This window comes from Lepidochelys kempii, chromosome 4 (genome assembly GCF_965140285.1).
Source record: "Lepidochelys kempii isolate rLepKem1 chromosome 4, rLepKem1.hap1, whole genome shotgun sequence".
Classification (NCBI taxonomy): domain Eukaryota; kingdom Metazoa; phylum Chordata; order Testudines; family Cheloniidae; genus Lepidochelys; species Lepidochelys kempii.
Genome location: NC_136383.1, coordinates 55,556,963 through 55,582,578, shown reverse-complemented (window position 1 = coordinate 55,582,578; position 25,616 = coordinate 55,556,963). Strand labels below are relative to the sequence as shown.

Sequence of the window (25,616 nt, the reverse complement as noted above, 5' to 3'; positions counted from 1 at the left end):
GACGGAACGGGGTTGGTTGTGTAGACGCATTCATTTTAAAATCGACCTATGTGCCTAAATTCGACCTAACCCCATAGTGTAGACCAGGGCTTAGGATAGTGGGCTTAGTCCTGCTCCTATAGAATTCAGCTGAAGTTTTATCATTGACTTCCATCAGATCAGGATTGGTCCTATTGATTTTAACTAGGCTCTCATTTAGTTTTATTTCTTTCTCCATTGTAAATATATTAGTGGTAATACCAGTAGATTTTATCCGTTTTAGTTTTATGTAAGTGGACATCCATTTTAGCTGAACATGTAACAAGTAGGGATGACTTTTCTGATATGATCTCTACCATGTTTCTCCACTTCAGAGAAGACTAGTATTGTAGAATATAAATGTTATTGTGTACTGCAGCAATACTTCTGCATATTATCCTCTTTTTCAACAAGAGCTGTGGATTCCTGTTGCTGTACTGCTGTCTGTAGCTTAGAAAAGTCAACATTATATGATTTTCCACGTCTTCCCCTCGTATTTTATTTTATATTTTGCATTCTGGTACCTAAGAATATTAGACATCTACAAATACTGATCTAACAAAAAACCTTTGTAAAACATTCAAGATGTTAAAGCCAGAGCCATTTGCAAGGCATCTTTCACCACACTTCCCCTTTCTTAATCTGTTTCAGAAAGCCTTAAGAATATAAGAATTTAGGAACTGCGGTACAGGATCAGAATTATGAAAATCTTGTCCTAACACTTAATAGTTAGAGATTGGCTTAAGCCCTAGAACATGAGGTTTTACGTCCTTTCCAAAACTTTTTTTTTGCATAGACTATTATAGCTTTTGATATTCCTATTATTCACATAAGTGTCCAATCACTCTTAGAATACAGATGCTGAATTTCTTGATATGAATTACGCACATGTTTCTAAAGAAAATAATTATAGGATTTGAGCTTTTGATTAGCAGTTATCTTTATTCAGAATTCCTGCTGATCTGCCTTGTGGCTATGTTAAGTTTTATGACATTGTGGGGTACAGGAAGGAGCTATGAAATATATTTTCTCTCCAATATTGAGTTGTCTTTATTAGCTTTACATTTGGTAGTCCAATTAAAGAAGAAGTGTGAAACACACCTTAAAAAAAATTAAGATCAGCGTAGTTACTTCTCAGAGGTTCTCAGAATCTTCTGTAGTTGGCTGCTGGTTTCTGTGGGAATTACCAAACCAGTTGAGCTAGAGTCCTGGCATGAAACCAAATGAAAAACACAGTTATTTTCACTGTAAACATGACTATAAAGCAGTAATATTTTTCTCAGATTCGTTTTGATGGTATAACGGAAGAAAATGAAATTGAAACACACTTTTTGTGATATTGTCATGGAAGAAAACGAAAAATAAACACAAAAATACATGGAGAGAAAAATCAGAGGATTTATATCTTGGTTAAATGGGCTGTCAGTTTAGCAAAGCTGCTAGATTTTTGTGGGAACTACCAAACCAGTTCAGTTAGCATTCTGGCATGATCCCAGATGAAAATATAGTTTCTGCTTCTGCACACATGAAAGACGCATAAAATTCTTGTTCTTAGACTCATTGTGCTAATGGAAATAAAACATGGAGCTTGAAAAACATAAATGAATAATAAAAATAAGCAGTGATATTTGATCCTTTTTTATTCCTTCAGGCCTATTTTTAACATTTTTCAGTGATGCATGTCACTGTTAACTCATTATCAAGTATTTTGCTGAACGTGGACATCCTAGCTCTGCTCTTGGGATACATTTGGTTGCAAAAAGTGCTAGTTCAGCTTTGGCTTGCTAAAATAACTTAATAGTCATAGTGATCCCACCTCTATGTGCAGTACTGTACATATAACTGCATTCAATAAGGAGCAAATCAATTTTCACTTACTTTACAGTAAGTTTAATAAGCTTGTGAACATTGCCAGTTTGAAACTCATTGTTTATTGGGAGTGGGGAAAAGAGTAAGTATATTTACCAAAGCGTAAGATCAGCTGCTGCTTTATAGGGGCTCCTACTGGATACCAAATTATTTCATTCAGAGGCACATAGGGAACGAAGTTCAAAGAGAGGCTGTGTGCCACCAGTAGGCATGCCTCTGTGAGTAAAACGAGTAGGGTTTATTCTAATGGATGTCCTCTAGCTGGCTGACAAAAGTGCTAAAGGTGCTGCTGCTCTTTGGTGCCTGCTACAAAGTTAGCCACAGAACATTATTTTTCCATTTAATGTACCTCATGTTTTATATTATTTTTATGTTATTTGATCAGGTCTGGGATTGTTAGACTAGCGGATGGGATTCATGGAACATTTAATCATCACAGTTCTAAACTAGGCAGTGGCATTTTATTTTTATTTGCACTGGTTGTGTGTAGTTTAACAAAGTTTTGGATCAGTTGCATATGTATACCTTTTCAAAAAGAAATTAGAAAATGTATTATGGTTAAGATTTAAAAAAAAGAAAAAGAAGCAAGTAGTAACACTAAAATGGAGCAATAACTATAATCTGTTAAACAGTACTGTAGAGCTGCTTGAAATGTAGGAGTAGGAGCATCTTTTATGGTAAAGTGAAGATATGGTAAATTAAGAGAGAATATGAATATTTTTCAGAATAGAAAAATCACTGATACGGTGAATTAAACACTAGTGAGCAATACATAAATAAGGCTATTTTTAGAAAACTTGTCTCCCATTTTACTTTTTTCCATTTTTTTCTTCATAAATGTTTGATCAGATTATTACAATTACTTTTGAAAAATCTAATTTGGTGATAGTCCCAGACTGACATACTAATGTCACCACATCCGTAGAGGGACATTACTAGTGTACTAAAGGATTTACTGCTCCAGTTGTACTTCCACTCAGAGGCATTGGGCCTAAATGATTTGACTAAGTTTTTGCACTTCATAAAGTTTCCCAATCTATTATACATGTGGCTGCTTGAATAATTGAATTCTAAATTATGACAGGCAGCTTTTGATTAATACTGATACATAGTTAGTTACATTTTTTTCCTTTTATAAAAATTTCCCTCTGGTTTGCACACCTGTGGGCGTCTCATGGTTATGTTAACACTGCAGTTTCTGCATAACATCCCTAAGATTGCAGCTCTGGTAGGCATATACATGTGATTGCAGCAAGGTACACCCATGCTAGCTTTAATCTAGATGCAGTGGTGCGGGCTCCAGTGCGTGCTGTACAAGCCTGTCCAGAACCCTGGGTACGTACTTATGTTGCTAATCTGTGCTGCCGTGTCTTCACTGCTGTTTTAACGTGCTGAAAGCTACTGCGGGTTTGCCTAGCCAAGCTGCAGCTGCACGTCCGATTTGCTGTGTAGACAGACCTACAGAGAAATAAGTAAGGACTAAAAGTACAAAGATATTCTACAGAAAAAAACAATGGGATGCAACTTTTTTATGGAGCAGAGTACATGGATGTTTTGCAATGGTCACATGAATGGAGCTGAACATGCACTTGCTATCGGGTATAGTGCTCACTGTTGAACTTGTGACTAATCCTATTGACTTCAATAAAACTACTCTCAGGACTAGATCTAACAGTAGGGTTGGGCCCAGTTTCTTGAAGGCCTTGCATTTTATATTATTTTATTACCATAGTGCCTAGGAGGCACAGTCATCATGACCCAGGCCCCCATTGTGCTAGGCACTGTGCAAACACAAAACATAAAGATGATCTGTGCCCCAAAGAGCTTGCAATCTAAATACAAGATGAGCGACAACAGATGGTTACAGACAGACAGGTGAGTACAAAAAAATAAATAGTATTGGTCAGCATGATAGTGGTCTAAGCATACCAGCAGCCTGTTTTTGTAGCCATCATGGAAAAAGAGTTTTAAGGAGGTTTTTGAGGAGAATAATGAAGTGGCTTTGTAGATGTTTATGGAGAACTCCTTTCAAGTATGAGGGACAGCATGGAAGAAAGCACAAAAGTTCTTGTTTTGAAAATTTAACAAATGAGTGATATAGGCTGGCATCATGGGTTGATCGGAAGCAGGAATCAATATATTGATAGTGAATAAGAGATGATAGTTAAGGTAGGGATAGGCACAGAAGAGTCTTGAAAGTGAATGTTACAACACAAACATCTTACGTTTGATGTGATAAAGAAGGGGTAGCCAGTGGAAGGAGGCAATGACAGAGGTAACATGCTTAAAGCAGTGGGCTAGGATAATGATCTTAGTAGCAGCATTTTTAATGGCTCTGCAGGGTGAGATTGCATTTGTCAAGGCCAGAGAAAAGGTGTGAGATGGTGAGAACTTAGAGAAGAGTTTTAGCTCTGTGGATGGGTAAGAAAAGTTGTATCTTAGGGATGTTATGTGGAAAGAATTGCCAATATTTAGTCAGATCCTATTCATTTTGATCTTCTTATTCCTTTGTTTCAGTTTTCTATCTTCATCACATATTCTGTTTTAAAATAATGTGTACAGTATCTCAATGCAGTCCATCCTGATGTTAAGGGAAGTGTATTGGAGTGTTTTCAGCTACAAATGCAGTGCCTTTGACAGTCTTTCAATTGTCAGTTTATTATGGTGGTTTGTTTTTTGTTGTGTTTACCTGGAGACAGAGTTCTTTGGCCTATGTCAGACAGGAGGTCAGACACTAGATTATCATAATGGTCCCTTTGGCCCTGAAATCTATGAACCTCTATCTCCAAGTCCTATAGCAGGCAAAGAGATTGAATTCACTGTAGTGTAGGGCTAAACATTGGCCTGTACTGTCCCTTCCCATCTTAAAGCCTATGAGAGTGAGCGAAGTTGCTCTTAATTGATCCCTAGTCATGTCAGGGTAGCACTTTTGCACCTCCCCCCCAAATAAACTGTGGGCTCATCTCCCTAATTTGGGAAATATCCTAGATTCTAAGGCAGTGGTGGGCAACCTGCGGCCAGCGGGCTGCATGCGGCCCATTAGGGTAATCTGATTGCGGGCTGTGAGATGTTTTGCTGACGTTGGCCGTCCGTTGACGTGGCCCCCCACAGCTCCCAGAGGTTGCGGTTCACTGTTCCCGGCCAATGGGAGCTGCAGGGACTTTTGTAATCGGCTCACTCCTGGGCATCTAGGGACCAGTTGGATGTTTCAGGCTGACATACTAACCTCCAGATATGAAGTAGGATGCATGGGTTGTGGAGTCCAACGCAACACCACATATGGAAATTGTGGCTTTTAAAAAATAAATGTTTGGCCCAGATGTGCCAGGACCCCCCCCCTCCCTTTTCCTCCCCCCACCAGACCATCATGGAATTTTGGAGGTTTGAGGAATGTTCCTACAAAAGGTAGGAATGATGGGGAAAGACTCCCACTTAAGTTTGTAAAATAACTTTTTTTCAGGTCTGGGCTTTTATCAAAATAAAATGTTCTGATCGACCAGAAACAAACAAACAAAAAAAGCAAATTTCATTTTGTGGGAAATTTCCAGGTTTTTTTTTTTTTTGTTCCACTGCCTTGAGAATTCAGAAGAGATGCTTTCCTGCTGCTCATGTGGGGAAAAGGTGCTTTTTATGCTCTTTCACCTCTCCCTACTTCTTGGATATCTACACAGTAATGGCATTTCGTCTTTAATACAGAAGCTGTTGACAGAATCAATTCATGATCCACTGCAAGTTGGGAGATTCATCTAAGTTCTCCCTTGAGAGCCACCCCCCACCCCAATATTGAACTTATTGATTTAACAGACCTTTTAACAGGAATCACAGTCTATACAATGTAATATGTTGACATAATCTGGATCCTTTATTCCCTATGCTTAGATAATGCGGTAATATATGCTCTGGAAATTCCTAAGGTAGAAGTTTGATTAATTTTACTTCACTCTGAGCCAAATCCTGTACCCTGTGAAAGTCCAAGTAATGAAGAAAATGAGGTTTCTGCAGCAGATGGAGGGAGAAAGGAATCTCCCTCTCTTACCCTGCAGTGAACCACCAGCAGAGCTATTCTGCAGTCTTGCAGCTGGTGGAGCTTTGTGGTAGTTGTTCCCCTGTGCAAGGGAAGGGGAAATGTAGCTGATTGTTCCTCATATTTACAGAACTGTCAGCCTCTTTACATTATGTAAATGGAGAATACGGAGCACTGCTCTCTGCAACCTGCATCCTTTCATAGTGGAAACATGTTGCTGTTGCTATCTTCCGACTGAGAATATGTACCAGAGGAGAGTAGGAAGGACAGGATTTGCTGTTTAAAAATGAAATTTCAGTATGGTCAAGGTCACTCTAATAAAGCAGTACTATAACTGAAATATGTAAAAATTGGCTTAACGGCAGGAAGTGGGGAGAAGTGAATTAACAGCAGAGAGAGAGAAGTTTTACACTTCTCAGTCTCAGGATTTTTTGTTTAACTGGCTATATATGGTCATAGTGTAATTTCAAAAGTAGCCAGAAGAGAAGACTGAGTCGTGAGATGAGACAGTACTAGGGTCGAAAAAAAGAATTACAATGACAAAGTGGTTTGACTAGATTATACTAATAGGTTGATAAGTGACTTGTGATCAGTGTAGAGAAATGGAAAATAATAAGATTAGGGGCCAGAAATAATTATCTTGATTACCAAATGCAATATGAGACTAGAGACCATGAAGAAAAAATGTATGGGTGATAGATGATTAAGATAAAAACCTACAAAAGAAATCAAAACCATTTTTACGTTTCATGTAAATTGAAAAAGGTAACTAGGAAACCGGGTATATTTACAGAAGCATGAACAATAAATTAGCAGACATTATTATTTTACTATTGAAATGCTACAACAGGGAACAACAAAAACGATTCATGGTTGTAAGAGAATTATTATAAAGTAAGAGAGGTAAGCCTTACTTGATTTTTGTTAATTTATTTGCATTGGGGGGGGAGGGGAAGGGGTGTGTCTTCGAAGAACATTTTAGCGATAGAGATGACATTTAGGTTTATTGGTATATCCTGGATTTAAGTGGGTAGGAATCTGCTTATATATTTTTCTCCTGGCCCATGTTCCGTTGTTGACTGTGTTCTGAAATCATCATGCTTGCTATTGGGTAAAAATGGTTTCCATATTATTTTTATATTTTAAAGAACTGAAATGATCTTTGTTATGCCTCCATCAAGTAAAGGTTGTATCAGATTTCTGTTATTGTCTTGTTCTTCTTTTCAGCCCGAAAGTCCAAAAAGTTGGGAAAATTGAAAGGGATGCATGAGGAACAGCAACAACAGCAACAGCCGCCACCCCAAAGCCCAGAGGAAGGGACTACATATATTGCTCCAGTAAAAGAGCCATCTGTAAACACAGCACTCGTTCCTCACCTGTCTGCTATTTCACCAGCACTTGCTCCTTCACCCACTACGGTCCTTGAAAGCATTGAGCCTGAAATAGTGTATGCAGGATATGATAATTCAAAACCAGATACAGCAGAGCACCTGCTTTCCACTTTAAACCGCCTTGCTGGCAAGCAGATGGTTCAGGTGGTGAAGTGGGCAAAGATACTTCCAGGTAGGAATGTATTTTATTGTATGTGTTTTCTTTTGAAAATAGGATTTGTGGCTTAATATGCCATTTGCCCAACAGGTCTAGGTAAAATTAATCTTCTTTCATACATTTTAAAGATAGATAATATGATATTTTTGCAGGGGAGGAGGTGATAAATATTGTATCGCATCATTAATGTAATGACTGTTTCTTGTGTTTCTGATTGCAAATTAAAACTTTAAAGTCTTGTTGGTATTAGTAATAACCACCTAAATAAAATAAATGTTGGGTTGCTAGAACTAAGTTCTGCTTGGGACTGTATTGTTTAAAATGTGCAGACTAAGAATAGGTTTCAGTGCTATAATTGTTTCATTGAATATTTTGGAGAAATATAAACTGTTAGGGAAAGGTGAGCTTTTTTTCCAGTTTGAGCTTAAGGTGCTTCATATTACATTGCACCTGAATGTTGATTGTAGTTTGTGATTAATCATTTTGTTTTTCAGGATTTAGAAACTTGCCTCTCGAGGACCAAATTACTCTAATCCAGTACTCATGGATGTGTCTATCATCATTTGCCTTGAGCTGGAGATCATACAAACATACAAACAGCCAATTCCTCTATTTTGCTCCAGACCTGGTCTTCAATGAGTAAGTATCTATTAATTGGCCTTTTCAAAGTAAGATGGATAGAGTTCAGATATTGTAATATTTTTAAATATATACAAGGATTATGAAAAATTCTGCTAATCCCAATTTGAAATTAGATACAGAAAGTTGAGCAAGTGAAAACTTTCAACAAAGCTATATTACCTTCCTTCCAATTATTATATTATATTATTATTATTATTATATTCCTTCCAATTTTCTTTGTGTATGCAAGTGCATGTAGAAATGTTCCCAAAACAAGGATGTTATGTTGGCTTTGAAATATGACTGATATATAACCCAGATTAATAGAAAACAGTCTCTTTTGGTATCTACTATAGCTTGAAAGAATATCTAATTTCCAGAAAATGTGAATGTTTAAATTGCAAGTTTTTCTAAGCAGATTCAGATAATGGTTCTTTTGTTAACAGTATACAGCTGCTCAATGTGTTTTCATGACCATCATAATTGCCCTTCTTTGCAGTCATGAAAGAAGTCAAAATGTTTTTCTATAACGAAACATTCCTAGGTGTATGATGCAAAAAAAAAAACAAAAAAACACTGAAGGAATTATTCCTTCCAAGCATGTGTATTCCTTCCTATTTTAAGTTAATATTTTAGTGCTGTTTACTTGCTGAATTAGTGATGTAATTTGTGTTTGTTTATTCAGAATGGTAGGGTCAGGAAATAAAAATAACCAGTCAAATTGGGATAGCATCACATGTTCATTCCAGAAGAGAGCTCTTTCTAAAAGTATGAAAGAGGAACAACCAATAGAACAGGAGGAGTGATGAGGGAAAAAAAAACAGGAAAAGAATGGACAAAAAATAGAAGCTTCCAACTCAGTTCACTAAACCATTCTGAACCATTTATCTTGGAGAGTGTGCTGCAAAATGTTATTGGTGTATTTCTGCATATGCCACTGTGCAGACAATTAACATTTTATGTACTTATTAATTATTGCTCTGTTTTGGCATCATCAGCCTGATCCAAAGCCCATTAAAGTCAATGAGAGTCTTTCCATTTACTTCAAAAGGCTTTGGACCCAGTCCCATAATGGTAAACGTTGTCAAAACAGGTTTGACTAAGGAGAAGGCGTTAGTCAATGAGAATGTGGTTAGAAATGTATTTTCAGCCTGTGTGCTGAAGAAATTGAATAGGGAATTCAAAACTTATATTAGTAGAAATGAATCCCACCTGCAAACAAAAATGTACTTGCATTTTACAGTGGGAAGTAATAGTAAAATTAGCATCAAACTCTAGCAGTTGCTCAAAAGTATGGATTGGATGAATGGTTTATAAGGTGGATAGAAAGCTGGCTATATCATTGGGCTCAACAGGTAGTGATCAATAACTCGATATCTAGTTGGCAGTCGGTATTAAGCAGAGTGCCCCAGGGGGTCAGTCCTGGGACCAGTTTTGTTCAACATCTTCATTAATTATCTGAATGATGGGATGGATTGCACACACAGCAAGTTCACGGATGACACTAAGCTGGGGGGAGAAGTAGATATGCTGGAGGGTAGGGATAGGGTCCCTAGTGACCTAGACAAATTGGAGGTTTGGGCCAAAAAGAAAACTGATGAGGTTCAACAAGGACAAGTGCAGAATCCTGCACTTAGAATGGAAGAATCCATGCACTGCTACAGGCTGGGGACCGACTGGCTAAGTGGCAGTCCTTGCACAAGAAATGAAGAAATAATATAATACCCAGCTCTAATATAGCCCTTTTCATCAGTAGATCTCTAAGTGCTTTACAAAACTATCATTGTCCCCATTTTACAGAAGGGAAACTTAGGCACAGGGCAGTGAAGTGACTTTCCCAAGGTCACCGAGCCCTATCTCTGGGAATGGAATCCAGGTTTGTTGACTACCAAGATCGTGCTCTGTCCAGTAGGACACACAGCTAGGCGGGTCCTTAGACGTTGACCTATCCTGCATTGGGGGGGGACGGGACACTTTGTTTTGATGAACAATTAATAACAAATAATTAAATGAATATAACTGAATAAAAAGGAGGTGGTGTCAATCCCAGAAAGTGTATAAGATGCATGAGTTAGTGAGGAACAAGGTATAGGATTATATACACACAAATGCATTTTTGTTCGATATAAGGTAAAATAACTAATATAATAAATTTATTGTTAGTTTTTAACAAATTGTTTTCTTTGACATTCAGCATATTATCTTTTCACTTTTTTCTTAAATACTGTGAGCAAAAGGAAGTTCTACATCTAAAAATGTTGGAAATGATGTGATATGGTGACTGTTTTCTGTGACTCATTTCTTATTACTCTGATGGCTGGCTTACAAGAAATGATTAGTCAATGAGAATCTCCGTTATTTATCTGTTAAGTACATCCTTTAATCATGAAAAATATATTCCACAAGCCCCTCCATGCCTATATTTGATTTGATTTCCATGTTAGGGTTACGCAGGACTAGAAATATTTGCCCACCTTCATCTGCCTCTGGTGCATGCCTGAATAAATGCACCATTTGTCTTTATGAATTATGCACATATTCCACCTCTTTGACTGTGCTTAGAGAACAAGATGTAAGCCGAGTGATAAAATGAAGATAAAATGCTTTTCAACTATGTCTCTTAATGTATTGTGGAAATTCCTAAAAACGTTAAAATTGGTATTAATTAAACCAATGCTATATATTTTGTTCATGTGTGTGCATATATACTACATGTACACTGCTTGAATGTGTATATTACACAGCACAGGGGTCACCATTAAAAGTGAATATTTATAGAACATTACTTCATCAGAATTATTTTCCACTGTAAATCTAGTGAAAGATTGTGCTATATGTGGTACAGCTTAGTGGTTACTATTGGTAAATGTTGACTTAAATGGAAATCATTGTATTTGTAATATGTAGAGAGAATAAATGATGCGTGCGGTGCAGTATCAGTAGCATGCCTTTCAGCTGGCCATAGTACTTACGAGTAGTGAAGCTATTATGATGCATTTTCCCACCATAGACGAGAGGTCACATTTTCAAAAGCACCCAAGTGACTTAGGGGCTAGATCCACAAAGGGAGTCAGCCTGACGCTGCTGAGCTGCTTGGCACCCTAGCTCACGGTATGCCCCAGCAGCATTCTTGAAATATGCATTCCACCCCCTATCTCACCTGCAGGGCCCAATCTGGTAGCCATTCTGAGAGCACACCTACTCGGGGCAGAGGGGAACATCTCCAATAAATAAATAAAAATTATTTCTAGTGAGTAGTAATCCCTTTAGTCTTTGGCTTCAGACAGTATATCACACTGTTAGCCATTGTTCTGAGTGGTTGTGAAATATTTTTGCATTATATAAATTTAACTCTTGTCCATATAAAAAACAATACATTCATTTCCATAAACAAAGCTCAGGCCTCAATCTAAAGCAGAACACTAAATTTCAATAAACTATAACTTAATTTTGTATAGCATCCTTTGTACTAAACGCTTTGTGGCTCCCACAATTGCAAAGTGAAGTAAGAGAGGAATTAGAAGCATTTTTCAGATGAGATTTGAAAATGGATAGTGAGCAGATGAAGTGGAGTGATGCAGAAAAGCTTGTTTCAGATTTCAGGAGCTGCCAAGGTAGCTCTTGAACTAACAGTGACAAGATTATGTGACTGAGCAGAGGATTTGGCAATACTAAGGAACTTCAGAATTTTTAAATTAAAAGCTAGTAAATAGGAATTTAACTGTAGCTATGATTTTATTTTAAATCTGAATTTTATTAATTTTACATATTTTCTTAGTAAACAGAACATACATTGTCTTTTTATTACGTCCCTAACATCCTCTCACAGAATACTCGTGGAACCTGAGACCATTAGGATTAGTGTTGCATAACATGCTGTAAGAATACAACTACCTCTGTGTGACCTTTAGATGTTGAAGCCTATAATTCTTCCTGGTATTCTGATTTCTATAGTAACAGTAAGGAGGATAAATGCAACTAAATAAGACGCATATTTAAGAGCGCCAGAGATGTTTTGACTATACATATTTTGGAGGACAAAAGATGATTCCTTAGATTTTGAATGTCTATCAAAGTGTTTAAACAATTACTATTCCATTCAGCATTTTGCATGGGGTTGAATATAACCCTGACAGTACTGATACTAGTCTAGATTTCAAGCTATTAATCCAATAGTGTCTAATTTTAGGACAATCTTGTAATCTTTTAAATCTAATAGTCATTAAGTCCCCTTTTCTTTCCTTTATTGTCTAGACACTTCTCGTTATCAGTTTGATAATATTCATACTTTGCTAATAAAAGGCTAAACCTGTGATCACTGATCTGTTAGAAAATCAGCAAGCATGTTTCTGTCCATATTTATGTGCTTGCATATATCTCCTGTCAAGAGAGGACTTGAGCTCATGAAATCTGAACCGTCGGTGCAATGAGAAGTGGGTGTGGACATCCACAGCTTTATCAGTGACATTTGTATACATGTTAATTCTTTACTTTCCTTAAAGATCAGTTCAGGCCACTTTCTGAGATGAAGTGAGCTGTAGCTCACGAAAGCTTATGCTCAAATAAATTTGTTAGTCTCTAAGGTGCCACAAGTACTCCTTTGCTTTCTGAGATAAGTGTATCAAAGCATTTAGTTTTGTATAGTGTACAAAAACCAGTGTCATTCTCATGGAGTACACAAAAAGGAAACCTGCAGATTTATATCTGATACTGCTATAAAAATGCAACAAGCAGCAGTTGCTCTGTAGGTTTTATTTCACTGGATGGTCTTCGAGAATAGTTATTGGTCAAGCAAAGCAAGGCCCTGCACTCAACTAGAAGACATTTCTGTGTTTGTCTTTCTGTTTGTCTGTAAATGCAGTAACTTTTGAATGCCACCGCCAGCATTTGGATTCCAAATTTCACAGAATGTTCTAGACATCAATGAGCAGAAAACCTTACTGATTTCAGGGGAAAAACCAGAAAGGGGAAAATGAGGGCACACATGGAGCCCTTGGCCTCTGGTTAGCAGAGCCAGCAGCTTCAACCAGGTCTGTAACTGCCTACAGATCAAAGAACTGGTGATGGCAGCCACAAGCACTTTCCAGCATAATAGTTATCAGATGATTCCCCCAGATCATCTTTGTCCATTTACCCAGTAGAGTTTAAAATGTTGACACATTAAATGACTTCTCTCCTAGGCAGAAAGAAAAGAAATAGGAATGGTGGCGGAAGAGGGGTATGCACAGAGCCCCGGCACGGCTTGAGTGAGGATTGAGGGGCTGCCATGGGGAGGAGGGAAAAGCAAGACCCTCTTTAAGGCAGCCCAAGGGTCTTCGTTCCGCTGCCTGCCCAGGCAAAACCTCCTTATCTTTGAGGCTGTTTGGAGTGATGGGGACTACTGAACAGGAGAGTGTAACCAGTACTTTTGCCACTTTGGGAGACTGTGTGTAGTTGTGTGATGGACATGTAAATGGATACAAAATGCTGTTTTACTGACTATATACCCTAGGGGAGCCAGTATGCATTGTGATGTTCAGGGGCACATTTCTATTATTATTGAATGTAGCACTGCAAAAGTAAAAGTTTGGATAAGAAGAAAATATTTGTGTAATTTTATTTTTAATGTGGAACCTTTACCATAGTAGAATATAAACTGAAGGGAAGATTAGTGCTTTCATGTCTTCTACTTCGATTCCCATTAACTGCATACTTAATTGTTACTTATGTCAGACATTTGATTTTATTAGTCATATGTATGCTTTTATTATCACAAATTTTTAGGTTTAAATAATTGGATTATTTTAATTATTTTAATGTGAATCCTAATGTGAGTTTTATCAGATTTAATATGCTTTAAAAATGGAAAGTGATGTGATGTTACATATAAATTGATGTGATCCTTAGCAGTTCTTAGCACTGTAGAACAAATATCTTTACCTTCTCCAGGGGGAAACTTAATGTATTATTAATATGGTGGTATAACCGTACTACATTGAAGACAGATTCATTTAAAATCAGGGGAATGTATTTTTTTTCCTATAGTCCATGGCTGATCGTGGCTTAAAGTCACAGCCCATGCTGCATGGATATGAAGGGGCTATGCTGCAACAAAGCCCAGGAATTTTAGCTGGCTGTTCCAGAAGACTTCCTGGGAGAGCACCTTCCATATGGAACTCCACTATTTTGGAAGAGGGTACAGCATTCCTTTCCACTCACAGAGACTGGTGCTGCTGGCAATGCTAGCCATGTGTAAAGTCTGGACACCTCAGTCCCACTCTGGCTGGCCCTTCCACTGCACCAGCAGTTGCTGACAGTGGGCTGTGCTTCCCCTCCTTTTCATAAAAACAGAAGCCTGAACGTGAAGGGGTCGTCCTGGGGCCGGTTTTGTTCAATATCTTCATAAATGATCTGGAGGATGGTGTAGATTGCACTCTCTCAGAAAATTTGCGGATGATACTAAACTGGGAGGAGTGGTAGATACGCTGGAGGGGAGGGATAGGATACAGAAGGACCTAGACAAATTGGAGGATTGGGCCAAAAGAAATCTGATGAGGTTCAATAAGGATAAGTGCAGGGTCCTGCACTTAGGACGAAAGAATCCAATGCACCACTACAGACTAGGGGCCGAATGGCTAGGCAGCAGTTCTGCGGAAAAGGACCTAGGGGTGACAGTGGATGAGAAGCTGGATATGAGTCAGCAGTGTGCCCTTGTTGCCAAGAAGGCCAATGGCATTTTGGGATGTATAAGTAGGGGCATAGCGAGCAGATCGAGGGACGTGATCGTTCCCCTCTATTCGACATTGGTGAGGCCTCATCTGGAGTACTGTGTCCAGTTTTGGGCCCCACACTACAAGAAGGATGTGGATAAATTGGAGAGAGTCCAGCGAAGGGCAACAAAAATGATTAGGGGTCTGGAACACATGACTTATGAGGAGAGGCTGAGGGAACTGGGATTGTTTAGTCTGCAGAAGAGAAGAATGAGGGGGGATTTGATAGCTGCTTTCAACTACCTGAAAGGGGGTTCCAAAGAGGATGGCTCTAGACTGTTCTCAATGGTAGCAGATGACAGAACGAGGAGTAATGGTCTCAAGTTGCAGTGGGGGAGGTTTAGATTGGATATTAGGAAAAACTTTTTCACTATAAGGGTGGTGAAACACTGGAATGCGTTACCTAGGGAGGTGGTAGAATCTCCTTCCTTAGAGGTTTTTAAGGTCAGGCTTGACAAAGCCCTGGCTGGGATGATTTAACTGGGAATTGGTCCTGCTTCGAGCAGGGGGTTGGACTAGATGACCTTCTGGGGTCCCTTCCAACCCTGATATTCTATGATTCTATTGTAAAAGTCATTATTTTAAAGCACTTATCTTCATTTTGCCCAAGCAATGTCCATTTCCATTAAAATAGTAGCAGAAAAGGCAACTGGCAGTCAGCAGCTGGAATTAACAAGCATTCTAACTCTTCAGCAGCTGCCTGCTACTCCTTTTTTATTTGCATAGAAACAGACATTTGATTGGTGAACACAATCCCATGCGCAAGTGGTTCAGAATAATAACTAGTTTAAGAATTTTACCTTCTTTTGAGCCAAGCAAGAGGTTGCTGATCTTATGTCTATTTCCTTGAAAACTAGAGGAGGAACAGCAGCCAGCAATTCATTTGGTAATTTCTGTTACAGGGTTAGGAGCTGAAATTCTTGTTTTCCAAAGAACTATAGGCTGCTGCCAGTTTCTCCGATAGGCATGTGGTTTCAGGGAGGGCACTTAACTGAGACCTTAAGGTAGCTGTGATTCGCTGTGAATGTGTGTTCTTGGGGCTCATTCTCCAGGTTTGTCAGAAGGGCTTTCTCGGGAGAGAACCCTAATTTTTAGAATTCACTCACTTAACTTCAAGTACAATGCCAAGCCTATTCATTTAGCTTAGAGGGCTTGTTGTTGTTTACTTTATTCACACAATCTGGGTATGAATTTATTCCTGGTAATAACAGTGTAATGGGCCAGATTTTTAAAAGCACACTTGCACTTTTGCATATATGAAGTTCAGGCACACCTAAAATTGGCTGTGCACTTTTCCCTGCACACCTTGGAAAATCTGGCCTTGTATTTAAGACCTTTGTGGGCTACTGGTTCAATTTATGTTTACATTTTTTGTAAATAGCACCTTGTTATCATTATAAGCACTGCATAGATTACCAAAGTTGTTATTTTAGAGTACTAGGAGAAAAGCATATATTACACTAATATGTTGCTTATACACATATACAAACAGAGTGTTTTGTAGATAAATAAGATATTGTCCCTGACCCAAAATGTTTAAATTTAGTTATAACACCACCAGAGATAGCAGCATACAGTGTGTAGGGGGAGGTGGGAGGACACAGCTTACACTAATAAGATCGTGTATTTACTTAGGTTTGTACATACACATGTTGGTTCCTTTGCTTGTGTTAAATATTTTCTTTGTTTATAAACAAAAGTTCTGACTGGTGACAGCTTCTTCCGAATATTTACATTTAAGTGGCCAAACCAATAATTTTACAGTAAAGGGACTGGGGTGGAAAAGGAAAATAAAGTAATAGGTACCTGCTTGCATCAGCATCATTTGTAAGAAAGAAAAAACTGGAACTCATTCATGCAAGAGAATGAAACACATATGCAGGGATTTTAAAGCTGCAATTTTAATAACTTAAAGTTAAAAAGCGGGGGAGGGGGTGGAGGGACTAACTCCTATAAAATACCAGGTATTTTCTTGGACCCAAGACAATGTAAAATGGCCTCCATGCCAAATAACCTATATTCAGGGTTGGGCCTTGCAGCCCAACCCCTACCATTGAACCCACCTCTGAATTCTCTCATTTGACTGCTTCTTCAGGTCCTTCTCACTGCTGCATGGTCCGGGTCCGAAACTTTAGTGTCCTCAGCTCTGCTGCTGTTCTGAAAAACAGCATTAATTCAGCTGTAAATAGTTCATAGCTTTATTCTGCTATCAGCTCTCAAACTTCCCTCCGCCTATAGGGGTAGAAGCTCATTCCACAAGAGCTCTTGCAACAATCATAGCACCTCTTCAGGACATACCCCTCCGAGACATTATGCCCTGGTGCAGGACTTGGCTGCTGATGCCTTTTTTGGGATAGCAGTTCTCTGCTCAACTCTACCATCCTCATTCCTTCCTCCTATTTAAGTGCTTCTTGTCAGTTGCCCACAGTGGAATACAGCAGGGACCGTCCCTCGAAAAAGAAGAGGAGGTTACTTACCTGTAACTGGAGGTTCTTTGAGATTTGTGGTCCCTATCTGTATTCCACTTCCCACCCTCTTTCCCTGCTGGTTCAGATCTTATCTTATGAGAAGGAACTGAAGAGGCCATCAGTCCACTCTGCCCTTTATCGCCCTGGTAGGAGGCACGAGGTGAGCCAGAGTGCTTGCCTGGACCAACAGACACTACTTTCAAATTCTCTGACTCTGGGTGCCTGGTGTGCATGTGTAACCCACGGTGGAATTCCAAATGTTGACCAAATACTTTTTTTTCAATACTTTTAGAGTAGAGCAGAGGTAGGCAACCTATGGCACGTGTGCCAAAAGCGGCACGCAAGCTGATTTTCAGTGGCACTCACACTGCCTGGGTCCTGGCCACCGGTCTGGGGGGCTCTGCGTTTTAATTTAATTTTAAATGAAGCTTCTTAAACATTTTAAAAACCTTACTTACTTTACATACAACAATAGTTTAGTTATATATTATAGACTTATCGAAAGAGACCTTCTAAAAACTTTAAAATGTATTACTGGCACGCGAAACCTTAAATTAGAGGGAATAGATGAAGACTCGGCACACCACTTCTGAAAGGTTGCTGACCCCTGGACTAGAGGATCTGCCTTTATTGTTTAGTTTCTGCTTTGGATAGAAATTCCATATTTGAATAATACGAATATGGCAGTAGGAATGTACTACTGTCCTCCTGACCGGGGTGGTGATGGGGATTGTAAAATGCTCTGGAAGATTAGGGAAGCTATAAAAGTAGAAAACTCAATAGTGGGGATTTCAACTATCCCCATATTGATTGGATGCATCAGGATGCAGAGATAAAGGATGCAGAGATAAAGTTTCTACAAACCATAAATGACTGCTTCTTGGAGCAGCTCGTGCTGGAACCTAGAAAAGGAGAGGCAATTCTTGATTTGGTCCTAAGTAGAGCACAGGATCTGGTCCAAGAGGTGAATATAGCTGAACCTCTTGGTTATAGTGATCAGAATGTAATTAAATTTAACATCCTTGTGGGAGCTGAGGGGAAAGTAATAAAGAAGCCCACCACAGTAGCATTTAACTTCAGAACTACCCAAAATTACTGCTGGGGGAATTCCATAGCAAAAGATTAAAAATTTTACGCAAAGTATTTTAAAATTCTGCGTATTTTATTTGTCAAAATAACATAATATAATCATGCCAGTTTCAGTTATTTTAGTAATTTATTTCAAAACACCCATCAACAAGTATGTCTGTAACAATACAGACAACAAAAAAGATTCAGGAAATGTTTTGACAAATAGATTCTTTACTAGGCATATTAATACAGAATTTTTGAGTAACATTTCTGTGTTGTAGTTTAAATGAATTATATTTCCCACACCCTCAGAAGCAGTGCAAAGGCTGGGAGGAATCAGGGGTATGGAGGAGCTAAGGGAGAGGGAAATAATTGCTGGGAAGGAGGTAAGGAGTGAACCTGGAGGGTTTTTGGGTATGGGTGGGAGAGTATGGAACAGGGTTTTTTTGGCAGAGTGCAGGATTGTTCTGGCTGACCTCTAGCCTCTCCCATTCAGTCAGGCACATCTGTCCCTGTCCCGCTGTGTCCCTGCACCCCCACACCCCATTCAGCCAGACATATCTGCACATGTCCCCATATGGTCCTGCAACCCCACTCCCATTCAGCCACTTGCTCAATGTTGTCACCCCAATAACTCCTATGCTCCCATGACTAGACCTTCTGAACCCCAGAGTGTGTGATTCCCCCCCCCCCAGCAACCCTGTGTGCCCTGCTCTGTCCATCACCCCTATATCCTTTGCCTTCTCACCTGGCCCCATGGACAGGGCTCTGTGAGGAAGGCAGCTTCTACCTCCTTCTCCACGACTGGCTGCTCTGGCCCTAGCGCCAACTGCCCTCTTTTCTGGTGCCACATCAGCCCCTGGTAGGTGAAAGGTGTAAATGCAATGTTACCCCTCTCGTGGCTTCCCTTCGCCTTCCTGTCAGAATCAATTATTCTACGGGGAGGGATCTGTGAGGGACATTAATTCTGCGTTTGCGCAATAACGCAGAATTCCCCCAGGAGTAAAAAATGAGGAAGCTAGTTAAACAGAAATTAAAAGGTGCAGTCACAAAAGTGAGAGAGCCTGCAAGCTGCATGGAAACTTTTAAAAAACAGCATAATAGAGACTCACATTAAATGTATGCCCCAAATTAAAAAACTTAGTAAGAGGACCAAAAAAGTGCCACCATGGCTAAACAACCAAGTAAAAGAAGCACTTAGCGACAAAAAGGCATCCTTTAAAAACTGTATCCAGTACCTGTCCCAGATCTGAAGAATTGCTCCAGCTATCTCGAGAGCTTATCTCTCTCACCAACAGAAATTGGTCCAATAAAATATATTATCTTACCCACATTGTTTCTCTATTTGGCAACTAGTTTTTTGTGCAACATTATCCTCAGCTTATCTACGTTACATCATCTGCAAGTAATTCCTGGAAGTAAACTAAATAAGTCTGTATCTGCGCACAGTGTGGATAGGAGACTAGATGAATAATAACAATCATGAATAATCGAGATCGCAACTAGTAAATGCCTCTCCTTTAAGCAAACATACATCAATAAAAGAAAAACACCAATGACAGAACCAGAAAGAATATGTAAAAAAAACCAAAACCAACAACCCCAAAACAAAAAACAACTGTAACAATATGTATGCTTAGAATCCGATCATTTTTATGCTAATAAAGGTACAAACTGTTTCAATACACTCTTTGGTGTTGACTAGGCCAAACAGGCAAATGTCTGACAGACACATGGGATGGGTTTAAATGAGTATTAATTACACCTTGGGGAGGAGCACTACGCTGCCCTTTTCATGCTTTCAAATACTAAGCATTTAATTGGTTCCAACGCAGATCACAGGACTTTAACCACAAACCAAACAATAACTCAGAAGAGAGTCTACCCTAGACTTAGTTCTGTTCTAACACCCCCCGCCCTGCCAAAGGACACACCAGGGGGATGGAGTGTCAGAGGCTGGGAGCTGGGACGTAGCATCATAAGCCTCACAGCTTCTAATCTTCAACTAAGGGAACGGAGGGTGGAGCAGCTAACTGGAGAGTAGAGGTACATCTACCCTGCAAAGACAAACCCATGACACCAAATCTCAGAGCCCAGGTCAATTGACTTGGGCTTGCAGGACTTGTGCTGTGAGGCTAAAAATAGCAGTGTAGATATCTGGACTGGAGCCTGGGCTCCAAAACCCTTCCTCCTTACCAGGTTTGAGGCTGCAGCCTGAGCAGGAACATCTACACTGCTATTTGTAGCCCTGTGAGCGCAAGTCAATTGACCCAGGCTCTGAGACTTGGTGTTGCAGTGTAGACATACCCTAAGAGGCTTTTGAAAAGTCTGGTCAACTTTAAATAGGTAGTGGGGGGGTACTTGGAAGCCAATCAGCTGGCCCTTTCCCCTCTTAGCCAGCCAACGACTAAGTAGAGAACCAAAGGGAGATAAGGAATACAGGGGAGTAGCGCCCCCCCCCCCATTCCTGGCACTCATGAGTTTTGGACGTCTTTCATTTCCTGCTGTCCAGTCAAAAGGTCCTCCCCGTTAAAGGAGGTGGGAGGGTAGAGGAATAAGAAACCAGAGACAGCATTGAGCACAAGATGTTTCATTCACTCATCCATAATGATGTGACTTGTGGTATTAGATGTAAAGTCTGGGGTGTTACAGCATGGTCCATTTCTTGTGTATAAGCAAGTCAAGCTAAAATTGGGAAGGATCCTGCATCGATTCTAATCTATAATTTATGTGTATGTGGATCAGTATATTTATCTGACTTCATGGCACCTGTAGGCGAATTTCAAGTTTCTCGGTAGCCCAAGGCAGTTAGTAGTTGGTTTATGTCCTGAAGTATGAGGAATTACTTTCCTTACAAAACTTTTATCTTAGTAAATGTTAATTATTACTTAATAATGAGTTAATGATTCATACAAATTTGTTTTTTAAAAAAATCCTACTAAGCTCTTGGCCTCAGAGGTGTCTTATGGCTCATTAATATGCATTGTGTAAAAATGTATTTCATTTTGTAATTTTTAAATGTTACCTTTTACTATCATTATCCCTTTTTTGTGTGTATTAGGAGAGTGGATAAATAGGAGAACTCAGTCCCTTTTCAATACTATTATTTCAGTTTTGGGCAATTTCAGATTAAGGGTGAGTGAATTCCAAAGCTGGGCCTTGGCTGACTGACTGCAGCAGTATAGCACAGGGACAGGTAGCCTATCAGGTAGGAAGGTCCTGGCCATTGAGTGATTTATAGGTTAAAGCCAGCACCTTAAACTCAACACAGAAACCAACAGTATAATATCCAGTCCTCTCACCTTAATCTGCACACCAGATCTAAAGTGTGACCAGATGCATGGGTTGAGCATTCAGCACCAGGGATAATCTCATGGTTGTGATGGTGGTCATGAAATCCTGAGTCCTTCCTCTTTTACCTGTGGCGTTACAGTTAATTTAGAACCCAGGTATGTATATGAGTAGATAGAAATAATTTTATCCGTGATTCTAGAAATTTCCCTAACCTTACATGCACTGAATTTCATTAGCTATAGTTCTGACCAGTCACTGAGCTTTGTTAGTTTCTCCTGCTGATTCGCCAGATGCTTCTCTAGTTTTGTCTAATCTAAACAATATTGTCAGCTATATAACTGAGAGAGAATAAAATTCCCAAGTAGCATTAGTAGCCAGGAATGCTTTTTTCATCATCATTTGGCAGAGAGATTTTTAACTCTTCCTTCTGGAAGCTGACTTCACAATTTTTACCCATGTTGTCATCACCTGCACATTGCATTTCTGCAGTGAGCTTTTCTTGGGGCTCCACTTAGGAACTTGAGTTAGCACTGAATATGCAGTAATGCTCACTTTGCTGTTTGCCATTTAGTTACTTCAGCTACAGTGGTTTCCTGTTCATTTTGAATTGCAATTCAAGGTATAGATTTTGAACTACAAATCCCTATGTATTTTTGGTTTTGGCTACCTTAGGGACTCCCTCACTCTTTTTGCCTTATCACAACAATGGAGATTGATTTGGGCAAAAACAGCCCCTAGATGTGGACAGAATGGGATGGTAGGACATATTACTTTCCTACTAGTCCAACAGAAACAGTTGGTTAGGCCCTAGGGCTCTATTTACCCAGCTTTTTGCCTAATGATATGGGTTTGGGGGTGGGGGATTTGAGTTCCGGACTGGATTTTCAAATTGCATTGTATTATTTTAGAATTAAATTATCTGTGATTTTATATTTTGCACAGGCACATTTAATAGTGAAAAATAAATGAAATGTTCCCTTTAGATACACATGCAGATCTTCCACTGACTTCACCCAGAGCTTGCACCCATGTATGTGAAGGCAGAACTGGGCCCATTTTTTCCTATTCTATGCAAATTTCTGCTTTGTCTTATGGAGTTTCTGGGTGGGCAGGTAGCATAAGGACCATTTTTCCTCATTTCTCCCTTTGCCCATTGCTCCTCTGCAGAAGTTTGATACAGAGCTTTCTTGACTTGATGCACAAACTATGTCACCTCACAGCCCCAAAGAGTTATGGATTGCTCTGTGGCATCGGGGAATAGAATGGGCATCCTTAAATTCCTAATTGCGTTTGGTGACTTAATAACATTAACTTAGTATTTACAGCATTTGTTAAGTATTGCTTTTAAAATTATAGGAAACTATAGGAAATATTGCCTATCTAAGGGAAAACAGAAAAGTTTTAAAGAGTGATTGCTATAGGCGCTGAGATACTTGATGTGCATCCTAGTGCAGCAATAGTATAACAGTCGCCAGACAGCCAGGTGGAATAGCTCAGAGAATCAAGATTCAGCCATTACTGCAATACTAAAAGAGGAAATGTTAGAACGTAGACCCATTTTGCCATAGTTTTAAAAATGTCTATTTTAATTTAATATTCTGTGCCTTGATCCTGCACATCCTTACTTGTGTGTAGAGCTTACTCACATGAATAGTCCAATTCAAGTCATAGGGATTGCTGTATGAATAAATTATACTCAATCAGAGTAAATGTTGCAGTCTTAGATTGTAAGCTCTTTGGGGCAGTGACTATGTCTTTTTCCATATTCTGTACTTTCGATACTTAATAAATAATAACAGTTGATCTTGTTTGCTTTTCTAGTGAGAAAGTCTAAGAATATTCTAATCAGTGTTCAATGTTGGAAATGTTTCCTTTTGATTTTCCTGTTCCTTTTCATATCCTTAGTCCATGATGGATCATGGCAAATTAAAAATAACATGGCATGCTACTTGTAACTAAGCTAGAAGAGGGTGGAAAAGAGGAGAGAATGTAGAGTACACCTAATAATGGGGAGAACATTTTCTTAGCATTCAGAAGAAGAAAAAAATCTGCTAAGGAAACAGAGAAAACACCAGGAAGCTTTAATAAGTCTTTGTTTGCATACACTGTGATTCTTCTCTTTCACCAACCAGTTTGTATGTGTCATAAATATAAAGGGAAGAGTAACCACCTTTCTGTATACAGAACTATAAAATCCCTCCTGGCCAGAGGCAAAACCCTTTCACCTGTAAAGGGTTAAGAAGCTAAGATAACCTCGCTGGCACCTGACCAAAATGACCAATGAGGAGACAAGATACTTTCAAAGCTGGAGGGGGGGACAAAGGGTCTCTCTGTCTGTGGGATGCTTTTGCCAGGAACAGATCAGGAATGCTCTTCATAACTCCTCAGAACTTCTGTTAAGTTAGTAAGTAATCTAGCTAGAAATGCATTAGATTTCCTTTTGTTAAATGGCTGGTAAAATAGGTTGTGCTGAATGGAATGTATATTCCTGTTTTTGTGTCTTTTTGTAACTTAAGGTTTTGCCTAGAGGGATTCTCTATGTTTTGAATCTGATTACCCTGTAAGGTATTTACCATCCTGATTTTACAGAGGTGATTCTTTTACTTTTTCTTTAATTAAAATTCTTCTTTTAAGAACCTGATTGCTTTTTCATTGTTCTTAAGAGCCAAGGGTTTGGGTCTGTGTTCACCTATGCAAATTGGTGAGGATTTTTATCAAGCCTTCCCCAGGAAAGGGGGTGTAGGGCTTGGGGGGATATTTTGGGGGGAAGACATCTCCGAGTGGGCTCTTTCCCTGTTCTTTGTTTAACACGCTGGTGGTGGTGGCAGCATAGGGTTCAAGGACAAGGCAAAGTTTGTACCTTGAGGAAGTTTTTAATCTAAGCTGGTAAGAATAAGCTTAGGGGGTCTTTCCTCTGTACCCTAGAGTTCAGAGTGGGGAAGGAACCTTGACAGTATGTTTGAAAAGTCATTTTCTTTGGTTCAAATAATTAGTTGAACTTAATCCAGTTGCTGTATTATGTGAATAAATATTTTGAATAAGTAGAGAAAAGTGTTGCTGATCAATAAAAAATGGCTAGTGATCATTGAACAATTATAGTGCTCTATTATACACCTGTCAGGGTTCCTTCGCCACTCTGAACTCCAGGGTACAGATATGGGGACTCGCATGAAAGACCCCCTAAGCTTATTCTTACCAGCTTAGGTTAAAAGCTTCCCCAAGGTACAAACTTTGCCTTGTCCTTGAACAGTATGCTGCCACCACCAAGCGTTTTAAACAAAGAACAGGGAAAGAGACCACTTGGAGATGTCTCCCCCAAAATATCCCCCCAAGCCCTAAACGCCCCCTTTCCTGGGGAGGCTTGAGAATAATATCCTGACCGATTGGTTACAAAATCATCAAAGACCCAAACCCCTGGATCTTGGAACAATGGTAAAATCAGTCAGGTTCTTAAAAGAAAGGTTTTATTTAAAAAAAAAAAAAAAAAAAAAGGTAAAAATCGTCTCTGTAAAATCAGGATGGAAAATACTTTGCAGGGTATTCAGATTCAAAACGCACAGGATCCCCCTCTGGGCAAAACCCTAAAGTTACAGAAAACAGGAATAAACCTCCCTCTTAACACAGGGAAAATTCACATAAAACAAAAGATAAACTAATCCGCCTTGCCTGGCTTACCTATACTGGTTGCGATATTGGAGACTTGGATTAGGATGGGTTGGAGAAGATGGATTTCTGTCTGGCGTCTCTCAGTCCCAAGAGAGAACAACCACGTAAACAAAGAGCACAAAACAAAAGCCTCCCCCCTCCAGCCCCAAGATTTGAAAGTATCTTGTCCCCTTATTGGTCCTTTGGGTCAGGTGCCAGCCAGGTTAGCTAAGCTTCTTAACCCTTTACAGGTAACAGGATGTTGCCTCTGGCCAGGAGGGATTTTATAGCACTGTATACAGAAAGGTG

At 39.3% G+C, this 25,616-nt stretch overlaps 1 protein-coding gene across 12 annotated transcripts in view; it reads left to right on the top strand.

The window, feature by feature from the left end:
• Positions 1 to 25,616, top strand: part of NR3C2 (nuclear receptor subfamily 3 group C member 2) — a 280,828-nt gene that overhangs the window by 233,389 nt on the left and 21,823 nt on the right. For 11 of the 12 annotated variants that reach the window (XM_073341308.2, XM_073341312.2, XM_073341313.2 and 8 more), the window contains 2 exons: positions 7,139 to 7,474; positions 7,954 to 8,098. In XM_073341308.2, the coding sequence (XP_073197409.1) occupies positions 7,139 to 7,474; positions 7,954 to 8,098 (481 nt within the window). Of the gene's footprint in view, positions 1 to 7,138; positions 7,475 to 7,953; positions 8,103 to 25,616 lie in introns of those variants that run through there. The other variant, XM_073341317.1, reaches the window with a different exon arrangement.